Genomic DNA, 23,136 nt, shown 5'->3' on the forward strand with positions numbered 1-23,136 from the left:
GTAATAGGGATAACATGGAGGTGATAGTGTGATAAATTTCAACCCTACTTTGCACCTGATACCATACTTCTGAGCTTATCTTTTCTCAAATGTTTCTTTTGCTCTAAGCCACAGGCCTCAAATTCAGAAATGGGCTGAAAAATACTGCTGGCAGAAAGAGTTATAGATGATACAGATACTGGAACTAGGTTTTTGAGAGAACATTCAGGTGATACAGAAGGGAACACCAAATTATGTGTCATTAGGCATGGGTAGAGTTTCCTGTAAATGATTTGAAAAATATAATTGTGGGCTAATGCATTTGAGCTAAATTTACTGCAGCCCTAAGCACTGTGACTTCAATAGTGTTTGCTGTGGTGAAATTCTGACTTTTGTCTAATTGATATTACCAGAAAACTTGTGGAGAATGAATGTAGCTTTCAGGATTTATGGACATTGCAGCATGTTTGAAAAATAAATTTGGGGATGATCACAAGAGAATGCAGAGGATGTTCCTTAATAACACATCCCTGTTCAACATACCACTTAAACATATACTTGGTGCAGGACTATATTGGCAGGAATCCTCATCTCTCCTGATTTCTTTTGCTTGTATTTGTTGCAGTCTGTAGGTTCTTTTCTTACATCTGACCAAAAAAAAGTACAATAGCAGAAAAGGTGGCAGCCAGGATAGAACTTCTCATGCTCAGGCATTGTGAAGGGCACATCTATACCACACAATGAAACTTAAAGCAGTGCAACTTCTTTAATGCAATGTTCCTGAACTAATGAGTGTGCCTGTGAAGCTGGTGTTATTACCTCAGCTTTGGCACCACACCAAAGCAGTTATGTTGTTCTTGAGACCTCAGTGCCGTGTGCACTGTGTAAATGCCTCAGTGCTGGTCAGATAAGTTCTCCCCACAGTGCACCTATTGCCATGGAAAACTGCATGCAGGTTTTTTGTGTGAAAGGCATAATGAAGTTGAAAGAGATATTGTAGATTAGATTGTATATGAATGTGTACATCCTGAGTTATGTCACAAGCCAGAGACCTCATCAAACATTAGGTGGATCCCCTGTCGTACCATAAGGCAGGTGTTCCTGAGGAGACTGGCTGGCATGTATGAACCACAGGTACTAGGAGGTACTAGGTCAGTCCACCAGCACCACAGCAGGTCTGTGTAAGCCATCAGGTCTTTCAGTGCCATAGGCTGGGATTTCTGTGCTTCACTTCTTGAACACACAGCAGAGGAGATCACATTCATTTTTCTCCCCTGTGGTTTGGCACAAACAAATAATATCTGGAACTAAAATGGTTAGCATAAGTTTATTAACTTTGAGACAAACAAATCATAAAAGGGTAAATTGAAATTAACTGGGTTGAAGACAGGGTAAATCAACAGGATTATATAAGGGTCACAAAAAGCGAAGACTTTATCTTTAGTCTGTGACCTTTTGTGAGGACAAGGTTGAGGAAACACATGAGACAGAAAAGAAAAGATTCTAAGCTCTAGCTAAATAGCAATAATGAGATGTTTTAGCAGGTGCTGTAAGCCCTGAACAGTGGGACTTAACTACATGATGTCTTATTTGTCTAAATCCAAATAAAGGAGGTATACTAAAGCCAGAATGGTGCAGATGGCTACAGGCTCTCCTTCCAAAAGCTCAACAGCATCTCATTTGCTCTAGTTGAAATGCAGAAGGAAATTTTCTTCTCAGCAGACAACTAATCTAACTCTGTCAAACAGGCTTTTGGGCTTCTTTTGCACATAGATATTAAATGGAAGGAATTCTATGACTAAGAGAAACTCTGTTATTAGGAATTTGCAGAAAGTTCTTGACCATTTCAGCTTAACATCCAGGGCAGATGACACTATGGTTGCATAGTGAATTATAACAATGTCTATGGCTGCAAGCTTGCCTGAGCTATTGCTGCAGGCAGTAGCTGCTGCAGTATCTACTATATTACTGGAAACCAATTGAAATAATTTTGAGTTTGAAATATAAAATTATAATCTATGCAGTGACTCATACTCATTTTCATAAATACATTTGTGCATATATACACCAAAACTGCAGTTGTCTCTATCCCTGGAATACGATACCTTTTAATGTAAGCCAAACAGTTGTTTGTTCCCTAAAGCTAATGGTGAGTCAAGAGTAACAGTAAGATCCAGATTGATAAATGGACCAATGCTGGGTTAGAAAAAAGTGATTAATTGTACAGTAGAGATCACTAGTAGTTCCTGGGAAAATAGTCACTAATAACCTAGACAATAAAGAACTCAGATGTTAACAAAATCCTCCCAACTGTGCTTTGGATATGCTCTGGATGAATTATGAACAAAATGATAGAAAGCAATTGGGAAACAAATAATCCATTTCTTGGACATCTTAAAAACTTGAAATGAAACAAAAATTGGATTCAACTTGGGAAAATGCCAGCTAATTTATCTCAAGTTGTGCATACATTCTGTGGTGGACAAATCTGGAAAGCAGTAATGTGAAGGACTGAGAAACTGTTGGAGTGCCTGTGTTTGTGCGTCAGAAATAAGGAAGTAATTGTCATCTCCATACAACTCTGACAGAAGAATACTTGCCTTTCTAGGTAGCTCATTGCAACAAACAAACTGAAGGGTGTTCAGTGTACAACACAAATAACTACTGAGGGATTTCTGAACAGACAAAAGAGGGGAGATTGGAATGGATCAATATTTGTACTCTAGTGAGAGGAAAATTAAGTGGTTGAGAATCAAGGAACATGCCAACAGTCTATGAAGGGCACAAGCAGCAAAAAGGAAGAACAGTTATTTAGGATGTTCTGAGGCAGAAGGAAGGAAGAAATTACAATTTGGGCTGAATTCTAAGATAAAAACTGTGATACAGAAGCTAACTATACTGTGTAAAGTTCTCCCAGGGAACTATTTAAACCTCATTACTTGAAGACTTGAACAAAGCCTTGACTAAATATATTTCAGCGAATAATTTATTTCCATTAGCATCAGGACATGACCTTGCAAACTCCCATTAACTTCAGTGCATTTCATATGTGCCTTGTGAAGCAGCAGCAGACTCTGGACTGGCTGTTAGCATTTGGCTGGGGTACAGCAAACTCCAAATAAATGCAGTTCAGACCCATCACAGGGCTTGAAACCAGTCCATCCTCCAAAATCAGTCTGTATAGATCTACACTACGAGAGTAACCCCAAAAGGCTTTTGAACTCATATGTTGGGTTGTATTAGAATGTAAACTGCAGTAATTAACTTCTCTGAAGTGAAAACAAATGTATAAAATAATGTCTGCCTTTGCTGCTTGAGAGTTTGCAGATTGTATCTTTCCTTCCAAATTTACTTTTTGACCAATTGACTTTCTGCTCTGAGCCTTAGGAATTTCTTCATGGCAACATTAAGTGTCTCACTGTTTTTGCCTGGGCTGTAGGCAAAGCTTACTGCTGATTTTCTCATGCTTCTTTTGTCAATTGCATCCATGAGAAGAAGCAGTGTTCTGGTGGGCTAGATGTGTCCATTTAACTCAAACACACTTTCACAGAATATTCACAGACCAAGAATGCCCAAATCAAACACCTCTCATTAGCCAGGTTCAGACAAAACAAACCTCAGCTAGCATACATGAAAGTAGTTGTGGCCTCAAATCACACGTGATACAGACAAAAAAAAAGTAAAAGCTACTGCTGCACCTGGCACTGACAACTCTGTTAAAGTCACAAATAGGTGTGTCACCTAACAATGAAACAAAGACAGACTTCCCACAGGAACCTTTGCAACCCAGTAAGATATTGGGAGAAGGTTTTGCTTATGCTACCACAGCATGTTCTTATGATATCAAGGCTAAGTTATACCTTTATATTCACATTATTATTAAATGTAGTAAATAGAAGTCTGTGCAAGTACATCCCAACTCCTTTGGAGTGGCTAGCATTAAGTGGCACAAAAGCACACTACCTTTCTGTTGGTTTTGTGTTCTAGGATATATGAAAAGACCATGTTCACTAACAGGATCCTTTTAGTCTTCTAGTGTGTTTGCCCTGTAGAAATGTCCTCTGGTGGGTTTGCTGGATTCTTTTTTTTTTTTTTCAATGTGAATATGGGAGTACAGTGTGTGCCTGGGAGCAAATAATAACTCTAAGATGATTAACATGTTATTAAACTACAGGATAATCACTATCCCGTCAAGTGTCAGTGCCTGCATTTCATCCGACCTCATGTGACTGCGCCTCCTGTTCTGAATTCCCAGTACCTTCCATCTAAGGAGAATCTTTTTCATGGTCAGCTGCTGAATGTGACCCTTTCAGAATTTCAAACAGCATGCATGCTCACACAAAAGAGGTAGATAAACCAGAACCCAATACTTTTTTGTACCATTTGAAGTAAGCCTAAACTGAGTTTTCAGATGGTAACATACTGGCGGGATTGGTAATAGTGAATAATCTGAGATATAACAAAGTGTGAACTTCTCAAGAAGTCCTGATAGTTCTGTTCTTCAGATTGGCTGACGAGTTACATACAAGGCTGATGAGTTACATACAAGGCAGCTGCATGATGAAATGGACCTGTAATATATGCTCCAACTGCTTTGTCATTGGTCAAAGAGCAAAGCCTGAACTTGGGACAGGGCCTTCTGAACCTTAGTGGGCTCAGTTAAGGGCTTTAGTTGGCTATGTTCAGGATCAGCTCCAACTACTGTTAACAACTACTAGGAAGAAATCTGCATGTGAAGTAAAATTTTTAAGTAGTGGTGTGTTTTGCATAAAGAGATGTGAGACTGACGGCAGAGATACCCTGGGAAGTGGTATGTTCAAACTTCTGCTCATCTCCTGACAGACTTTAATTTCTACTGTCCAGCTACTGGGCCTTTTCAGCTGTGAGAACCACTGTACAAGACAAGAGAACAGTGGCCTTCATAGAGTCATAGAATCATAGAATCAATAAGGTTGGAAAAGACCTCAAAGATCATCAAGTCCAACCTGTCACCCAACACCTCATGACTATTAAACCATGGCACCAAGTGCCATGTTCAATCCCTTTTTGAACACCTCCAGGGACAGTGTCTCTACCACCTTCCCTGGGCAGCCCAATGCAATGGCTAACAACTCCCTCTGTGAAGAACTTTCCCCTCACCTCAAGCCTAAACTTCCCCTGGCTCCACAGAAAAATTAATTTGTTTTGTTTATTGGGTTTTGCCAGGGAGTCAACATTTAATCACTAAGATGTGTCACACCACTAAGCTGCGTGACAGTTTGATGCACCAAAGGAGGCTCCCCACTGAAAGCATATATTATTTAGGCTGTACAGTTTTGTACCTGAGAAGCTACAGAATTTCACTAGTTCATAGATTCATAGAATGGTTTAGTTTGGAATGGACATTAAACATCATCTAGTTCCAACCCCTTTGCCATGGGCAGGAACACCTTCCACTAGACCCAGTCTCTCAAGACCTCATCCAGACTGCCCTAGAACACCTAAGCTGTTGGGAGTAATGGCTTTCCTTTTTTCCAACTAAAGTACAAAAAAAGTGTCTGCACTGGTATCAGCAAAGCTAAACAGCTCTAGTACTCTTATCTTACTTTCCAATATGTTTTTCTTCTCTATGATCAATATTTTAAAGCACAAAGGCAACAATATGTTTTCCCTGGAAAAAAAGATTTGTCTATCACACTAGCCAAGCTGCTGCTTTCTCCTGCACTCTTATAGAGACCAAGTGACTGTTTCATCTCCCAGCTGAGTGAGATGCAATTTCTGAAGTAGGATACAGAAGATTATAGCCCATCTTAGGTATCAGCAGGAACGTACTACTGCTCAGTCTGCAATTACAGTTATCTTAGACTTCCCCACCTGCTCCTACTGAGGATATTATGTATCTTAATCAACTTTCTCCCTATCATTTCCCTGTCCTAAAGCCTCTCTTTATTTGTTGTTGGGTAGGGGTATTTTTGGCAGAACTTTGCAACAAATGATTTGCCGAAGACTCGACAGACAGTTTCTGACCATCTGATACTTCTCTGCTGCCCACCCTTACAGGATAGCTCTGTTAGCTCTGGTTTTATATTTGGCACTCAATGTCAAAATGACCTTTGCAGCCTAGGGAGAAGCTCCTCTCACATTTTGCGTTTTCCAAACCTCTTCTGGACTGCAGGACCTAAAACGCCATTTGGATGCCATGAATTGTTTGAATTCACAGATTTTGAAGAAAAACTGTCCTATGTATTTCTCATATGTACTTTGTGATCACTCCTAACACAGGGCAGACTTTAGTTTCAGAGAAGCAAAGCACTGAATTTTCATTATGAGACTAAAACCCAGGTTAGAGAAGTGAAAGATAAAAAATAATGGAACACTGCATTTAAGGACCTGACAATATCTATTTTCCTAGCTGTCACTTTTATTTCTTGAAGGCACATTCTGGCAGTGGAAGGTGACAGGACAGTTCAACCACATCCGTTACTTTTCAGGACCAGCCTTCTACTGGATTATTAACCTTCTGTTTAAACTTTTGAATGCATGTATGCTATCTAGCACTAACCAAGCCTTACAGCATTTTTGAAAGGGCTACATCATTTCCTTCCAACTTCTCAATTTAAGGAAGCATTGTATTGGAGTTTTGATTAACTCTGAATGAAGATACAGATTAGAACTTGGCCAAACGTAATTGTGCTGATATGGATTTTGTTGACAGCTTTTTATAGACAATATGTTGACATTTTGTACAGATGGAAAAATCTGGACTTCTTTCTCCCACTTACTGTTCTCCTACACATGTACACACAGTCCCTCATGTATATATTTACCAGTTTTAGGAGGATCAGATCACCACAATTACAAGAGGAGGGTCTAAAACACCAGTGTTTTAAATTCACATGTTTATTCCTCACTCACAATCAACACCGCACAGATTTACATCGGTAATTAGTTTTGCCAGCAAACAATTCCATTTGCATCTGTAAGAACTTCATTTGTGGTACTAATGATCATCCTTTCTTCAGGCAGAATTTGCAAAGGTATTTACATGCCTAATGTATCTTTAAATCTTTCTTGAAACCTTCTTATGTATCACCCCATCTTTAGCTGCCAATACTTTTAAAAACAGAATTAGTGTCATAGAGCATGCTACAGAAAAAGAGATAATGGAAGGCATCATTTTAATTTCCATTTGTCTCTGCATTTGGTTTGGGACACAATATTAGAGAGTGTTTGCTGGGTGGTTGTTTCTTTAGAGACAGAAATTGTGGCTCTTGCTGTACTCAAGTCGTTTTCTTCTACTCTAAGCCCATGACACACAAACGTTTTTCTTTCACAGCAGTTTTTGTGTCTGTTTGCTTTGGGTTTTTTGTTGCTGTTTATGGTTTGGTTTTGTTTTTTCCACATTTCAAGCTATCTCTTCTTTCTTGCTTCAGCTATACATTTTCATTTGTTTCAGAGCTTCCCTTCCCTGTGATTATATATTTGAGTTCAACTGCCTTAATGAGACAACAATCTAGAGAAAATCAACAGATGTATATTACTTACATTTCAACAGCCTTAGACAAACAGAATCTGGACTCTGACACTTGATTGCACTGATGTGATTAATGCTTGCCTAATTGTAGACAGCAGTGCAAGCACAGAAAGTTTAATGACTGATTTCTGACTTTCATGCTTGACCTGAAACCTGCTGAAGTCAATGGTAGCCCTCCAAGTCCCCATCCAAAATCCATCAGAGGCACTGAACAACCCACTGCAAACTGTAGGAGTTGTTTCTGTTTCAGCCTTTGTAAGTTATTCACTGAGCCAAAAGGCAGACTGGAACACCAGGCAACAGATTTTACTTACAGATTTTAAAAGTTTTATGATACAAAGTAGAAACATTCAATACATTATAAACCTAAGAATAATTATGAAATTCAGAGCAGATATGCATTTTGTTTTCTTCCATGGCTTGTTGATTTACTTGCAAATCAGTCCAGCTTTCTGGATGTAACACTGTGAGGAATTCATCAAATGTTTCAACAAACAAATACATCAGTTTGGCATTTCACTGTTCCATCTGGGCTCTGCTTTTAGTTGTTGATTGGAAAAACAAACTTGATCTGTCAGGAGACTAATGAATGTCTACACGTGAGGGTCACTACTTGTAGCTGTTAGCTACGGGAATCATGCTGTCCAGATAATACTGGAATTAACTTCTCTTTCCATTTGCAGAAATATTTGTTAATCATTCTATTTCCAGATAATTCTTTCTGAGATAAAAATTAATTGGAAATCGTATCATACCAGCCCAGCTTATCAAATTTAATGGGAATTCCACCTGCTAAGGACAAAACTCATTCTTTGATACATTTATTATTTTTTTTTTAAATAATGGCATGGTGGTGCATTAAATAGGAGCAAACATGGAGATAATTAATCTGTATTGTGAAGTCACCAACTGTTTAATTCTTTGTGAGTTACTTAAACTACTTTCTGCTTTTTAATTGTAGCATAGCGTAAATAGGGACATTTTTTAAAAGTTAAGAGGCTGCTCATTAGTCTGTGACAATGGTTGTATGCCTGGGTCATTGTGAGCAACTGAGACAACAACTTAACTTGTTATTTGCTGATTGCTCTATAGGCAGTATTTAGATGTTTATATATATTTAGCCATATACACACGTGCTGCCCAAATCCAGTATTGCAGCAACTGAACATGAGATACAGAAAGAAATAAATTGTTTTATTAGGAACAGAAGAATTCCAACTGGTTTAGATCTTCTAAAGATTCTTTGAACAGCTTTGGAAAATTCACATATGTGACATGACAGTTTAGAAAGATGGGAATTACTGGAGAAAGAGCTTTATGACGACTACATGAATACTGTTCTACTGTGGAGGAAAGACTCAATAGCTGCATCTTGTAGTGTTTGCAGACTTCAGATCAAACATTCTTAATGAATTTTGCTATATGTCCAAAATACAATTTAGGGTTGTAAGTAATGATCTACTCTGCTGACTGGAAAGTTACAGTTACTGACTGTAAGTTATTGACTGTAAGTTATTGACTGTAAGTGACTTACTCTAAAACTCAGAAACCAGGATGACTCTCCCTTGCTATAAAGCAGTAGATACTATCAGTCCATGGAGTGTTAGAAGCTGAAAAGTTCATTTTAAAACCCACAAACACCTGACTGCTTGGCATACCTTCTGCTGAGTCCCTTGTGTGTCACAGGAATTTCCTCTGTAGGCAGTATTTCTAGATATGCTGCAAGCTGTACAGGTGGGTGTATACATATTGTCTGTGTCATGATTATCTCTAAGTTGCCTGACTGGTGCTCCTGTCAAATAAGCAAATCCATATTCACAACAGTATGGTTTTTCATATGTTGGTAAAAAAATGTCAATGGCAATGTTCCCTCTGGTAACATTTTCAGCATCACCTGAAATCTTCAAACACTTGTCACTAATCTGTAGGCACAAAATGCTGCACTAAGTACACAAGCAGTAATCCTTACAGCCATACAAAGGCTCAGCGGTGCCACTGCCTGCACTTTGACAGAAATTAAAAGAAATCAGAGGGGGTTCTCAGCTGACATTTCTTAACTATTATTTCTGTTGCATTCCAACAGGGTCTAACTGCTGATTCAGAGCCTGGGCAGTTTCCATATTTATGACATACAACTGACTATTACTTGTCTACACATTTCCAGAAATCTGAGAGGCACAAGAGTCCATGACACCATAAGCAGGTACTCGGCATATCTCCAGGTGAGTCTCTACGTGTCACTGAAACCCTTCTCTCTTTCACAGACCATGCCAAAGTGGGACTTAAGGGTGAACTTGTTCAAAAAAGAATATGGTTTGGGTTGTCCTATCACTCCAAGTTTGGTGATGCTTTCATACCTCTTCCATCATATTTGGTGATCATGCTCACAGACATCTTGTTTTTCTCAAAGCAGAGCTGCTAGCTGTCTAGCAATTATTTTGTGCTGAACTTCTCTTCAACACTCTTGAGCTAAAATAATATCTTGGATATCATGTCCCTTTGCTGCTTTGTAAATTAACAGAAAGTCTGGGCAGCAGGACTGCTTTTGGCAGAATTTGCCAAAAATCTGACAACACAGCTGGAAGTATAGCTCTTCATGTTAATTTTCATTAGTACTATTAGTTTCATTTTTCTTTGCCCAAAGAATATATTTAGTTGGATATTTCACTTCCATTTGCAGTAGTCTAAAATTTATCTCAAATCTGCCCAAACTTTGCAGAAAATAATTTGACAAGAATGATCTTGGAGGATCTTATCTTTTTGTCAGTGATAAAATGTGGCTCTTGACACAAAATCCTTTCCTCCATGCAATTTTCTTGTAAGCTTTACCACTGATAGTGGATACTTGGGAACGCTTGAAAAGCAGCTTGACCTCGTTGCATTCAAACTGTGCTTACTGGAGTTTGATGAAAATCTGGTAAGTACTTCACATATCCACTTTGAAACTCAATCATGCCTACCAGTCTTTCGGTTGTTCAGGGGCCTTATTACTGTGAGTTTGACCCTGGGTTCAGAGCTACCTTGGTGTAAATTCTTAAGTTTTCTATTGCTGAAGTTACAGGCTGCATAATGGATTTGGGGACCTGCCTTTTATCATGCATTGACCTAAACTGTCAGAATATTTACATCAAACTCACTCAGACATGTCTTGTTTCAGAGTATCAGGAATGCTCTTCTTTGAGTAGGGCAATGTGTTGATTTGTATCACTTTCTCCTGCAGAATCAGGACACTTCCTGCACACTCTCTTTGTTTATTTAGCATATGGGAGGGAGCACTATCTATCCATCCAGTTCCTAAGGCAATGGAGTAGAGGATTCATGACATTGTAGCCTATGGAGCATTCCCCCTCCTCAGGTCTGGGCATCTCTTAAACTGTATATATACCCCATGGTTTCTTCCACACTCTCTCATTTATCATTATCTCTGAAGTAAAACTAGCAAAACCTGAAAAGAAAAAGAAAAAAGCCCACCATTGAGATAATGCAGAGAGATTTGTAACAGCAGAGTGGATACCCAGGCAGTATCCCATGAAAGAAAAGGATGGCAAAGGTTTGTGTGTGCCATGAGTAAGGTGGAACAACACACAATATGCTGTAGTCTTGCTTTGCTTCTGAGTTCATTACTGTAACTTTAAAAATGGGAAAGAAAATTAAATGTCCATGCTCATATACCCTGCTCTGACAAAGCTATTTCTGAAGATGGAATAATTTGAAGCATTCTTTTTATTATGATAACTTCAGGATCTGTTTGACTTAGTTAAGGACAGGAGCACTTTAAATATGAAGTTAACCCTCATAGTCAGGGGCAACTAATCAGTATTCTGTGTGCTAGTATGATATTAATTACTGAATTTCCTAAAATACAATTGATTTCTACTCACAGAAGAAAATGTATGTAAGGAGAGTCCATAATTATAGGTGGCTCAGCTTTCACCATGACTTTTTGTCCAGAAGCCAAAACACATTTACAGTATTTATTCATTATGTCTTGTACCTTGTGAATGTGTCTGCATATTAGGCTGGAGAAATGCCTGCATAAGCAGAGTTTGTGCTTCAAACAACTTTTTTTATTGCTAGCTCTTTGTCTTTGCTAAGCAACACAAATGAGCTCTTCCTCAAAACACCATTCCCTCAAATAAAACTGCCATTATTTGCAATTGTGTAACTCAGTTCAGGACATTGCACTTGCAGTGTGATTCATCCAGGAAAGGCTACCTTTCTGCACTGGATCTTTGCAAGTGCGTATCAATCCATCTCTAATCACTCTTAATGTCTAGAAATTTCCATCTGGTGTTCATGGGGTTTTTCCACCATGGTAACCAGACAACTAAGTACATACCTGGTCTTACATAGATCAGGAAGACTTTAAATCAAAATCCTGACAGCTGTTCAGTACATAGCCAGTGTTATGCCTCCTTTATCTTTTGTTATATTAAAACAGGGGAATATGAAATGAAAGTAAAATATAAATTTGCCCTTCTAGTGTCTTCCCCAAGCCTGCTATACCAGTGATATCCGTGCTGGCTTTGAACTGAGCTTCTGAGACCAGTGTCTTTGATATGATCCTTGCCCTCTCAGTCATGCTTCTTCCTAAAAGAATTTGTGTCACTGATCTGCTGACAGCCAGATTGCTATTTTTTCTTCAGCATTGATGGTAGAAATGACATTATGCCATTTGCAGTGGGTTTTCTTCTTCTTTCCATCCCCCTCCTTTTAAAATTAATTATTAAATGTGATGCCAGGGACAAATTATTCAAGGGGACTGAAGAAGAACTGTGATCTTTCTAATAGACTTGGATTAATCCCAGCTGGTTTTAAGCACCTTTCTCCATTAGCCAGAAGAGGTGATTAGTGTGAAGAGCCTCCTGAGCCAAGTGTCTTTTTAGCATTTAAAGTTAGCGCTGGTAAACTAACCACTGAATCCTGCATTAGGCCTATTAGCTATAATCTGTGTGCGTTATCTTTTCCTGAGATAATTGCCCATTTTCCTTGTTAGAGCACAGCTCCTCTGACAGAGCCTGGTCTCTCCCCGGCACGCTTTCCTTTCAGTTGTGTGACTTCCCACCGGGAGGCCCGTCCGAGGGACAAATCAAACGAACAGCTTTAAGGGCACTCTGCTTATTGACTTCCAACGTAAGCTCCCTGTCCGTCTAGGTAAGCTCCGGCCCCGCACCGCCGGAGAACTGACCGAGAACATAGGGGAACTGATCGAGAACTTATTGTCTGCTGTGTTTCTGCATCTCTGTAGATTCTCTGCTTTCTGACACATATACACTTCAGACAAGTGTAGTTTGCTGCAAGTAGGTAGGCTGCGCGGCCTCCGTATGAGACCCACCGACGCGAGAGCAGCGCCGTACCCTTTCACTCCCGCTAACTGCACACCGCGGCGGCCGCGCTCAGCCTCAGCCTGGGCCGAGGCGGGTAGCACGGGGGCGCAGCGCCCTCTTCCGGCATAGCCGCCGTGGCAATGGCCGTTCACGGCTGCTACCGGGCGCCACTCCCTCGACGCTGGGGAGAGTTTACGTAGCCACCAACAGTCCATGTACCTTTTACCTTTTCGGTTTTTTGTTTTATTTTGTTTTGTGTTTTGTTTTTGTTTTGTGTTTTTTTTTAATACAGGCAGGGGGAGCCCTGAGAACGGGCGCGCAAACGGAGAGGGTGCTGCTGCTGCCGTCACCCCTTAGAACAAAGACACGGTCCTCCTACTGCCCAGGGGGCGCTCTGGGCAGGGCAGGGCGCCTGCGCCTTGCTGTCCCTGTCGTCCGGCTGGGCAGAGACTGATTCCGGGGCCGGTTGCTGTTCCGGGCCAAGCGGCGGCAGCGGCGGCGGCGGCGGCGGCGGCGGCGGCAGCGGGGGATGGACCGGGAGCTGCTGCGTCAGGCACTGAGCTACCATGGCCCCACGCTGCTCTCGCTGCTCCGCTCTGAGCAACATGACAACCCTGACTTCCGCGGACTGCTACCACCGCCGGGGACTAGCCTTGAGCCGTCCCGCGGGGCCCCGCAGCCGCCGGCCGCCTGGTGAGAGGCGCCTAGACAGGGCGGTCAAGGGGAGCGAGCAAGAGAGCCGTGAGGGGCCGCGGGGTGTTTCTCACCGCCTTCTCCTTCTCCTAGGAAAGAGAAGTCGAGCCTTGACATCGAGATAAAACGCTTCATTGCCAAAAAAGCTGATCTTCTTTTCGCGCACTCGTGGAAACCCAATGGTCCCATAGCTGAGACGATTGAAGAAAATGAAGGTAAGCCTTGTCGGGGCGGGCCGGGCTCCCCGGCAGGGCTGTCACTCCAGCACCCGAAGGGTAGCGTGAGGACACTGTACTTAAATGTAGTAGTGGGTTTTTGAAACAGTGAAAACTTCTTGCTATCGCTCCGTGGTAGTACAAATAAGTCAGGTTTTGCTGTCGTGAAGTGCTACATGTTTTCAGGCTGTAGCTTGGTCATTTCCTAACTGTGATTGTCTCGTGTTACAGAGTATTATGCTGTTATGCCTCCTCTGGAACGGTTCATGGATGTTCCCAGGGAAGACAGGAGGGAATTATTTTTTCGAGACATCGAGCGTGGGGATATTGTGATTGGGAAGATTACATCTATCCGTGAATTTGGCTTTTTCATGGTGCTGATCTGCCTGGGAAGTGGTGTCATACGGGAGATTGCAGATATAGAAATCACTGTAAGATACAGCTTTGATCAATGTTTTCTTCTTGATAAGTAATAGCTTCTTAATGCATTAGTCACTTCTTGTGTCTCTTAGTAAAGTTGTATCTGTAAAGGTGAAACTGAGCTTCAGGGTGGTCATCTTCTGATGTGTTGCTGAGTCAGCAAACTCTTTATGGCCCATACTCAATATTTATTACTTTTGGCTTGAAAAGATGATCATTTATGGATGCATAGGTTTCTGTTTGAACTGAGCCATACCTTTAACTATCACAGCTCTGATGTGCATGAAGATTAATAATTATTTTGTCTTAATCTTGCAGAGAGACAATATTTTGGCTCTGTTTTCGATACTCTTAGTTTCTTTTATTGCAGGCTCTTTGTCCTTTGAGAGATGTACCTCCTCAAAGCAACCACGGAGATCCTTTATCTTACTATCAAACTGGGGACCTTATTCGAGGCAAGTAGCTGCAAAAGTTGCCAGGATTTTTTTTCAGTTTTGAGACATCTTTGTAGTTTACTCTTAACTTTTATTGTTTCTGCAGCTGCAATCAAGGACATTGATCGTTACCACGAGAAGCTCACCGTGTCTCTTTACAGCTCAGCTCTTCCACCAAGTCTTTCCAGTACAAAACTAGGCGTAATTACTTCTGATGACCTCCCATTACATTATAAGTAAGAATGTCACTGAACTGTGCTTGCTGGATGTATTCAGTATGTCTGAAGAGCATCTTTGTCAGACTGTTCTTTAAACTTGCCTGTGGTTCTGATTCAGTAGGATAATTACATACTTTTATTGTTTATTTCATTTAACATACTTGTTTCTGGATGTGTCAGGTGTGGTTGAACTTTTAGCTTCCTGCTCATAACGTAAGGAAAGCAAAAAGCAGAGTGAGGTATCTGTTGCTGTGGGACAGTCTTAAAAAAAAACCCCAAACACCAACCAAACTAAACCTAAACAAAGCAAACAAACAAATAAAAATCCAACCCTAAGAAACAATGACGTTCTTAAACTTGATAATTACCCTTAGAAGACAGAAGGACACAGCTATCCTTGCAATTTTGGTCATGGTTTTTGTGTCCTGGAGATACCTGGAATGGTGCCAGAGTAGAAGTAACCAGGTTCAGAAAGACCTTTGAGATCATCAAGTCCAACCTATCACCCAGCACTATCTTACCAACTAAACCATGGCACCAAGCGCCCCATCCAGTCTCCTCCTAAACACCTCTAGTGATGGTGACTCCACCACCTCCCTGGGGAGCCCATTCCAATGGGCAATCACTTTCTGTGAAGAACTTCTTCCTAATATCCAGCTTAAACCTCCCCTGGCGCAGCTTGAGACTGTGTCCTATTGTTCTGGTGCAGGTTGCCTGGGAGAAGAGACCACCCCCCACCTGGCTACAACCTCCCTTCAGGTAGTTGTAGAGAGAAATAAGGGCTCCTCTGAGCTTCCTCTTCTCCAGGCTAAGCAACCCCAGCTCCCTCAGTCTCAAGGATATCAGGGTTGCTAACAGGTAGGAAAATAGGTGCCTGTAAAGAGAAGAACTCATGAGCAGTAACAGCAATAAAGCCATTTTTATTCTAAACATGCATCATAAAGTTGAGTATAGTGTCTGTGGGGTTGTGATTGTGTACACTGATGCTTTTTTAAGGCGAAGCATGGAAGTTGCTAATACAGGGGAGACATTTGAAGAGGTTTTGCATCGTTCCCCAGGATTCGCTAATCCATCATTAGTGGAATTTTTAGCAGAAAAACTGGGACTAAGTGAATCAAATCCACCGTCTTTGATGAGAAGTCTTCAAATGTAAGTGATTTTTACATTGTTCCTGTCCTGTAGCTTTGTGGAGATTATTCTAATCCATTGAAGTAGACTTGTGAGTGGAAGTACTAGACCACTTAAACCTTTTTCACTTTGATTTGCATGGCTGCAGCTTATGTGTCCTTAAATATTTAAAAGCAAACTCCTCTAGAGTAATAAATTCCCATTTGAAATTCAGTTGCTTTTAGTAAGTGAGACACCTTATCCAGCAAAGCTTGATACCAAATACCTTTGGAATTCATTCCTTAGATCCTGTCAACATCTTTGGATTGAAATGCAGGGCCATTGTTTAAATGTTTTCTGACACCTGTTTGTTCACAATGCTTATTTTAGTAATCTGACCTCTAGTAAAATAGGCCCAAACATTTGCAATGATTAATGATGTGATCCCTGTATTGTATTAGGCCCCAAAGCAGGTGTGAATATGGTATGTTTTTAAGTGTTCTGCAGTTGTACTGGTTCAATTCTGCACTTTTAGAATGAGCTGGGAAAAATTGGTTTCAGAAATATAGAAGAACATTTCTATCTGAGAAGAACAGTGTAAGGCATTGTATAAATAATGTTTCAGCTTATTTCACCCATGCTACACATTGTAAGTCTAATTTTGTAGACTCAGAAGGCCAGTTTGATGTTTTTGTTGTGTTTTTTTTCCCCTTAAAGTAAAAATTTCAATGAAGAAGATTATGCCCCTGCGTTGAGGAAAAAGCAGTCTGCATCTTGGGCCTTGAAATGGTATGCAATACTTTGCTCTTGTCAAAGCTTATTGTTAGAATCACAAAATGTTAGGCATTAGAAGGGATCTCCAGAGATCATTGAGTCCAACTGCTTGACAAAGCAGGATCACCTAGGGCATAACGCACAGGAACACATCCAGGGAGACTGTGAGAGTCTCCAGAGGAGACTCCACAGCCTCTCTGAGCAGTGTGCTCCATCACCCTCACCATAAAGAAATGTCTCCTGGTGTTGAGGTGGAATCTCCTGTGTTCTACCTTGTAGCCATTGTTCCTTGTTAGGTTAGATTACAGGTTACACTTCTTAAAAGAAAATATACATTGAACCAGTTTTTCTACTGCATGTGTAGTGAGGTAACCAGAAAGATCTTCTTGACAGTAACCCTAACTGCCAGGTGGGTTCATGATAGATAAAGTCTCAAGATTGGGTTCCAGGAAGCATCTCAGGTTTATGGGAGAACTTTGAATCTTTATAGTACACCGGCCCATTGATGGGATGAGAGCAGGATTTGTGACAATGCCAAGAATACAGTTTTCCATTTTCCAGTTGAGTGTTGAATGACTTGATACTGCTTGTCATGGCACTTCAGCCTCAAACTGTAGATTTACCAAGTGCACTTGTTGACTTTGAAAAGTTAAATGTATTTTCCTGGCTGCATTTGGAAGAGCAGCTCTGGGTAGGTGCTTTGCTTTTATACTAGGCAATGATTTTGAGCATGCTGCAGGGTGGAGGAGATAGAAGAGAGGGAGTTGCCTCCTATAAACGTAAAGTTTTTGTGGAAAAACTTGGCTCTACTAGCTAAAATAATCTGAGAGAAGCCTCTGAATTTCTGGTTCCTATACTAACAAAGCATTTCTCTTAGTGTTTTGCAACTTGGATTAATTGCAGAAAAAGTTTCTTATCATGTTAAATATAAACTTTAAAGAAGTCTGTAATGAGAAGTACTGAAATTCAGCTCGTATCAGTTGCCAAAAGATTAACTTATCAGAAGAAAGGGTCAGGTCATCAGCTTTGGATACAATTAAAGCCTCTTCCAGTCTAGTGTTGGTAGGTCACACAGAGTTTGTGCAGAGAAGTGCTTAAATATTCATTCCATAAATGAGAAGCAGTGTGGTGTAGCACTATCTGCAGAAGTGCTCTTCAATACCTGAAGATTTTGGATTAAAGACAACATATTGTTGTGGAATTAATTTGAAATGCCTGTTTTAAGTACCTTGGAACAAGGTCAAATACTGTAGTGACCTGTTGCTCATTTGGAACTGTTTGTGAGTAACTAAGAGGGTGAGATTTGCATGGGTGCATGGGCTAAGGGCTGTATGTAATGTTTTCTAATATTTTTCTGCAGTGTGAAGGCTGGGGTTGATTATTTTAAGGTTGGGCGCCATGTGGAAGCCATGAATGAGTACAACAAAGCGTTGGAAATTGATCCACAAAACGTTGAAGCTTTGGTAGCACGCGGAGCTCTGTAAGTCTGCTCATTGCATTGGTTTAGCTACCTTGTGAAAGAGAAGCATCACTAAAAAAAGCATGCACCTTTCTGTTGTCCTAGGTATGCAACAAAAGGAAGTCTAAACAAAGCCATAGGTGACTTTGAAATTGCTTTGGAAAACTGCCCTACCCATAGGAATGCAAGGAAATACCTCTGTCAGACGCTTGTGGAAAGAGGCGGGCAGTAAGTGTTAGGGTTGTGGTTTTGTTCGCTTGCTAACAGTTTTTCCCAATGCTTTTTTAATACCATTCTAGTTAGGACAGAGAACAGCCTCTTTCCAGGCTATGTGTCTGAAAAAACAAAAGGGAAGTCTGTATTGGAAATACTCCTGCTTTTGCAGTTGGTTTGCACATTCTCCTCTGTCTCAGTTAAACCTTTGGAAAAATATTTGAGTTTTAATCCTTGATACCCTTTCAGAGGGGCACCCTACCAGACTTGCATCAAGTTTTTGGTATCCCAGTAAGTTTTGTTTGTTTTTGTTTTTTTAAAGAAAGTATGCTTAACAAAATGATGTTCTGTTACTGTATTGCAACACTGGTTCGCCACTTTAATACACAATTCTATTGCTGAATAGTGAATGAACAAATTACTTCTAAGCCCTGTGTTGAGGAGAGAGAGTATTTTTGAAACCAGAGTTGAAATGTCAAAAAAATGGTGTTACTGGTGATGATTAAGAATTGATAACCTGTCAAAAATACAATCTTACTTCTTTACTGAAGTGCGCTAATACGGAGAAGGTCTTGGAGTGATGTAGTGGTAGGGTCATAGCCCTAAAACCAAGAAAAAAACCCTGTCAAGATCTATGGCTGTATTGTCTCTGAATTGTAACTTGAATTTTAGGTTGGAAGAGGAAGACAAACTGCTAAATGCTGAGAATTACTATAAAAAAGCCTTAAGTTTGGATGAGACCTTTCAGGAAGCAGAAGAGGCCCTAACGAAACTCCGTAAGCATATGCAGGTGATTCTTTACTTTCTCTTCATATAACGCTCTCAGTGACAATAAGTGAACATCTAAAGTCACATTAAATCAGGGAGAGTTTAAGTTGATGGTTTGTCTTATTCTCTGCTTCCCTTCTCCACAGTAAATCTTTTAGTGAGCATTATGGCTGTACCTACCAGAAGAAAGGTACCTCTTGATGACACCACTGTTTTGAACAGGATAGTAAAGAAATGCCAAACAGTGGAGACAGGAAAGAGCAAAGCTGTTAACCCTGTCTGCTAAAGTAATGATAAGAATATTCCATCACAGAAGCATGATTAGTAATGTTAACATAGGGCATTCTGTGAATACAGGCATGTGAAGTGCAAAAACACTTGGGCTAGCGTAGTAATCATTGCACACCATTGTGCTGCCAGATCCTTTTAATTTGGAATTAGCTAGCTCACAGGAAGATCATGGGAGAGGGGAAATTAAGAAGTGATTTAAAGGAAAACAGCAGGAGGTGGAGAGTTTTGTGGGCAGGTAGTTTGAATCTCTCAGCTTTCTTCTCTGCTGTTTTTCTTTCTCTCTTCTCTTGCATGCAGCATGTGTCCCAGGTGAGCCCTGGTGGGTCTCTGTGCTAACCTGAGTTATCTTCTTGTTTTTTGTTTTGGTTTTTTTTTTTTACCTCCTTTACTTGTCTTCCAGAAAGGATCAAAGATTAAAATAGAGCACTGAGAACAGGCTTGTTTTGTTCTGTGCCTCTGCATGTAAGGAAGTGCATAGACTGGGGTAGATGGCCTTAATCAACACTTCTTCAGTTGGTGGAGCCATAATGCTGACAGGTTGTGTTGAAAGAAGGGGGAAGAGGAGATGTGACAATCTTCAATAAAACTGAATTGTGTCATAGATAAACTGTTGTGTGATATTTGAGCACTGTCCACATTTAGCTGCTTTAGAAAAAGAGGTGTCAGTCTCAGTTAAAATGATGAAAAATGCTCCCATCGAGTAGGAGATAAATTTACTCTGCTTTAGCACGTTCCTGGTATCATGGGTAATGGATGCAGCAGGTAAAACCCAGGATTGTTTGTTGGTCTGCATAGCCTGAACTGCAATTAAGGATTTCCTTTGTTGTATCTGTTAATACAGTTGACAAGTTTTAAAACCAATAATTAGACATTCTGCTCACTCAGAATAAGCATAGAGCTACTCATTTGACCTGTAGATGGCAGAGGTCTGATCTCTAACAGGCTTAAGTAGTTTAAGGATTATTCATCTAGTGAGACGCTTGTCTGCATTTACCTGTATTTTAATAACACAAGTCTGGTATCATCACTGTTGTGCTAGTATGGCTGAAGCAACACTGAAGAGTTCTTTCCTGTAATACTGATTATGTGTTTTTCTCCAATGCATTTTCTTCTGAACTGGACCGTTATTGCTGTCCGACGTCTGGTGCTGCTCCTCACCAACAAACCCGTGGGACATGATTTCTTACGTAAACTATGCATCAAACTGCTCTGTGAAATTGGTACAAAACGGTTTGTATTCAAACATGGCCAACTTGAAATTCACGTTTTAAAATGGGTTCTGCCATGTTCTGCTGGTAAACTACAATAACAACACTTCCCCTCAAACTTTTCTTATCCTTTTTTTTTGTGTTTTGGTTTTTTTCCCCCCTTCTGCTCTCCATGTTGGTGCTGTGTTTTTCTTGCATACTCTTCTCTATCCCTTTTGGGCTTCATGCTTCACGGTGTGCTGGATCACTGGTACCCCTGCAATGGCTGGTCAAATACTTTTTTTTTCCCCCCTTTTTTTAATGGAATAAAAACTGCAATATGGTCCTTAATGTACACTCACAATGGCCAATGCCAAACTCCTGAACAATATTCATTTTTTGGTCTGGGAATCCTGGTAAAACATCCCTGGTATTACATATTTGAATGGGGTTTGGGGACATGGGAAAAACTACCGCTGTTAACACTTATGATGTAACTTTTTTCTGATGCCTGGGTTCAAAAAAGAAATCTTTGGAAATGAGGGAGAAAGCTGCCAAAGAAGAGAGACAAAAAGAAAAGAAAGTAGAAACGAGTGCACAAAAATTGCGTAAGCTCTTAAAAGAAGAAAAAAGGTAACATTCTTACTCAGTATACTCATTGTATGGCAATAAATGTAGATAAGACTGTGGACAGCCTGTTAGGAAATGGGTTGTTCAGGAGTAAGCTAGGTAGAACTTCCACCTAGGTAAGCTGCATTTCCTCAGGAATTTCGTTTTGGGCATTTAACCTTTCATGGAGATGTATCTGTAAGAGAATTTTAAGGACTGCTTTGGAACATGAGGTATTTTTCAGTCTAATGCTTTATTTAACAAGGAAAGATGCCTTTTAGAACAAGCTGTTTGGAAGTTTTAGTCTTAACTTGATAAAGATACTACATTTGAAATTGTCTTGCCAGGTCATTCATACCTTAAAAGCTCAATGTCAGCCAAACTGGGGAGTACAGGTTTGTTTTCTACATATAATTTTGCCTGATGCTGAAGGTTATCTCACATGTTAATTACATTTTTTAGGTTGAAGAAGAAAAGGAAAGTATCACCTTCCTCCTCCTCCTCCTCCTCCTCTTCTTCTTCCTCCTCCTCTTCCTCCTCCTCATCAAGTGATTCTTCATCAGATGTATCAGTTTCTTCTTCCTCCTCTTCCTCTGATCGCAAGAAACGTAGGAAAAAGCGTCGGAATAGATCTGAGTCTGCCCACAGCTCAAAGAAACGCTCATCTAGAGCGTCCTCCCGTTATAAAGATCAGGTTAGGAAGGAGGAGTGGTATTCGCCTCCGACTGATATCTCTGCTTCCTTTCTTAACCAAAGTTTTGAAGTGGAAAATCTGCTGGAAAGGCAGGACAGCTTAGTGTGTCCAAAAACAGAGGTAAAAGAGAAAGACAGACACTGTTCTTTTTCGAGGACTTCAGGTGATGATGAAGACACTTTTGGAGGTAGGTCTGAAGATTCAAGAGATTCTTACAGTAGCTCCAGAACTCTGCCAAGTAGTAGCAAAACTGAAAAATATGGTAGGACAGAGAGATTTTTCTCTAGTTGGAGGGGTTCTTCAGGTTCATATCATAAGTCAGATGATAAACCCAGGATGCATTATTTTAGGAAGTCAGAAAGGGATGTAGAGGGAAGAAAAGAGCAGTTTAAAAAACATGGCTCAGGTCAAGACAGGTATTACATGTCTCCAGCAGGCTCTGACTATTCTGGCAAGTCAGTGGGGAAATACAGATCATACTCTAGCACCTGCTCGTGGGAAGGTGATAGAAGTTATGATAGTGATAGGCATGTGTCAGGTCAGCATAAACCAGAAAGCGAGTATAGGAGTAGGAAAAGAAGTTCTGAGGAAACTAGTAAAGCAAAGGAAGCAGAGGAGGATATGTCTTTAAGTGATACAGCACAAACAGAAAGTGGCATTAAAAGAAACCTGCCCCAGAACTTAGTTAACATTTTCAATCAAATAGCGGAGTTTGAGAGGGAAAAAGGAAGTAAGCAGAAGAAACAGTAAAGTACTTTCAAAATTGCTGTTCTCGTGAGTGTAGTTAAATGAACTTATATCTGAGTATTTCTTGAGGAAATGCTTATAAAGAGAGAACGGCAAAATTTGTTCTGTCTTGCAAAATGTCAAAGAATTCTTAAGATCATATGTTGGAAAGAGACACAAGGATACCTTACATAAAGTATCAGTTATTTAAAATCTAAAGTTTCTGGTGCTCTTAATTTGGGGTGTTCTGTACAACATTCTCTGGCTGGTGGGTTGAAATCCTTTGATACCCCTACCCAGGTAGCTGTAACTCACATCAGATAGGCACTTTAATGACAGATGGGTTTTGTTTTTCTCATCCCTTGGGATACTGTTGACTGTTGATATTTTTGTATCAAGCTTAACTTCCAGATATAGGAAGGGGATAACTGAGAGTGCAAGTCCTGTGCCATCAATGTACATAGCTTGTTTGGTCATTAAATTTTCTTAATTTTCTTAATTTTTGTGTC

The 23,136-nt window shown here is 40.3% G+C and overlaps 1 protein-coding gene across 3 annotated transcripts; it reads left to right on the forward strand.

Moving 5' to 3' along the window:
- Positions 1-13,348: 13,348 nt before the first annotated feature.
- TTC14 (tetratricopeptide repeat domain 14) lies at positions 13,349-23,126 on the forward strand. Of its 3 annotated transcripts, none has more exons than XR_010988165.1 (12): positions 13,349-13,512; positions 13,606-13,727; positions 13,959-14,158; positions 14,518-14,602; positions 14,688-14,817; positions 15,796-15,948; positions 16,624-16,695; positions 18,041-18,160; positions 18,245-18,367; positions 19,025-19,142; positions 19,812-20,641; positions 21,125-21,198. XR_010988165.1 is itself a non-coding variant. In XM_068145078.1 (12 exons), the coding sequence occupies exons 1-12, from the start codon at positions 13,349-13,351 to the stop codon at positions 22,649-22,651; spliced, it is 2,376 nt and encodes a 791-aa protein (XP_068001179.1). In that variant the 3' UTR covers positions 22,652-23,126. The 3 variants fall into 3 exon arrangements, 2 of the variants coding, with proteins under 2 accessions (XP_068001179.1, XP_068001180.1); XM_068145078.1 differs by lacking the exon at positions 19,812-20,641 and adding an exon at positions 21,670-23,126 and having other exon boundaries at positions 21,125-21,231; XM_068145079.1 differs by having other exon boundaries at positions 19,812-21,217.
- Positions 23,127-23,136: the final 10 nt, after the last annotated feature.

Source organism: Melanerpes formicivorus, unplaced genomic scaffold, assembly GCF_026170545.1.
Source record: "Melanerpes formicivorus ecotype bairdi unplaced genomic scaffold, bMelFor1.0.p_v2 SCAF_12, whole genome shotgun sequence".
Classification (NCBI taxonomy): domain Eukaryota; kingdom Metazoa; phylum Chordata; class Aves; order Piciformes; family Picidae; genus Melanerpes; species Melanerpes formicivorus.

What these genes read in the sequence shown, in the direction of transcription:
- TTC14 (XM_068145078.1), top strand. Translation starts at nt 13,349, where the DNA reads ATGGACCGGGAGCTGCTGCGTCAGGCACTGAGCTACCATGGCCCCACG. An exon ending in TTGCAGATATAGAAATCACT is followed by an intron (nt 14,159 to 14,517) that starts GTAAGATACAGC and finishes CTTTTATTGCAG; the next exon opens with GCTCTTTGTCCTTTGAGAGA. An exon ending in TTGGTAGCACGCGGAGCTCT is followed by an intron (nt 18,161 to 18,244) that starts GTAAGTCTGCTC and finishes CTGTTGTCCTAG; the next exon opens with GTATGCAACAAAAGGAAGTC.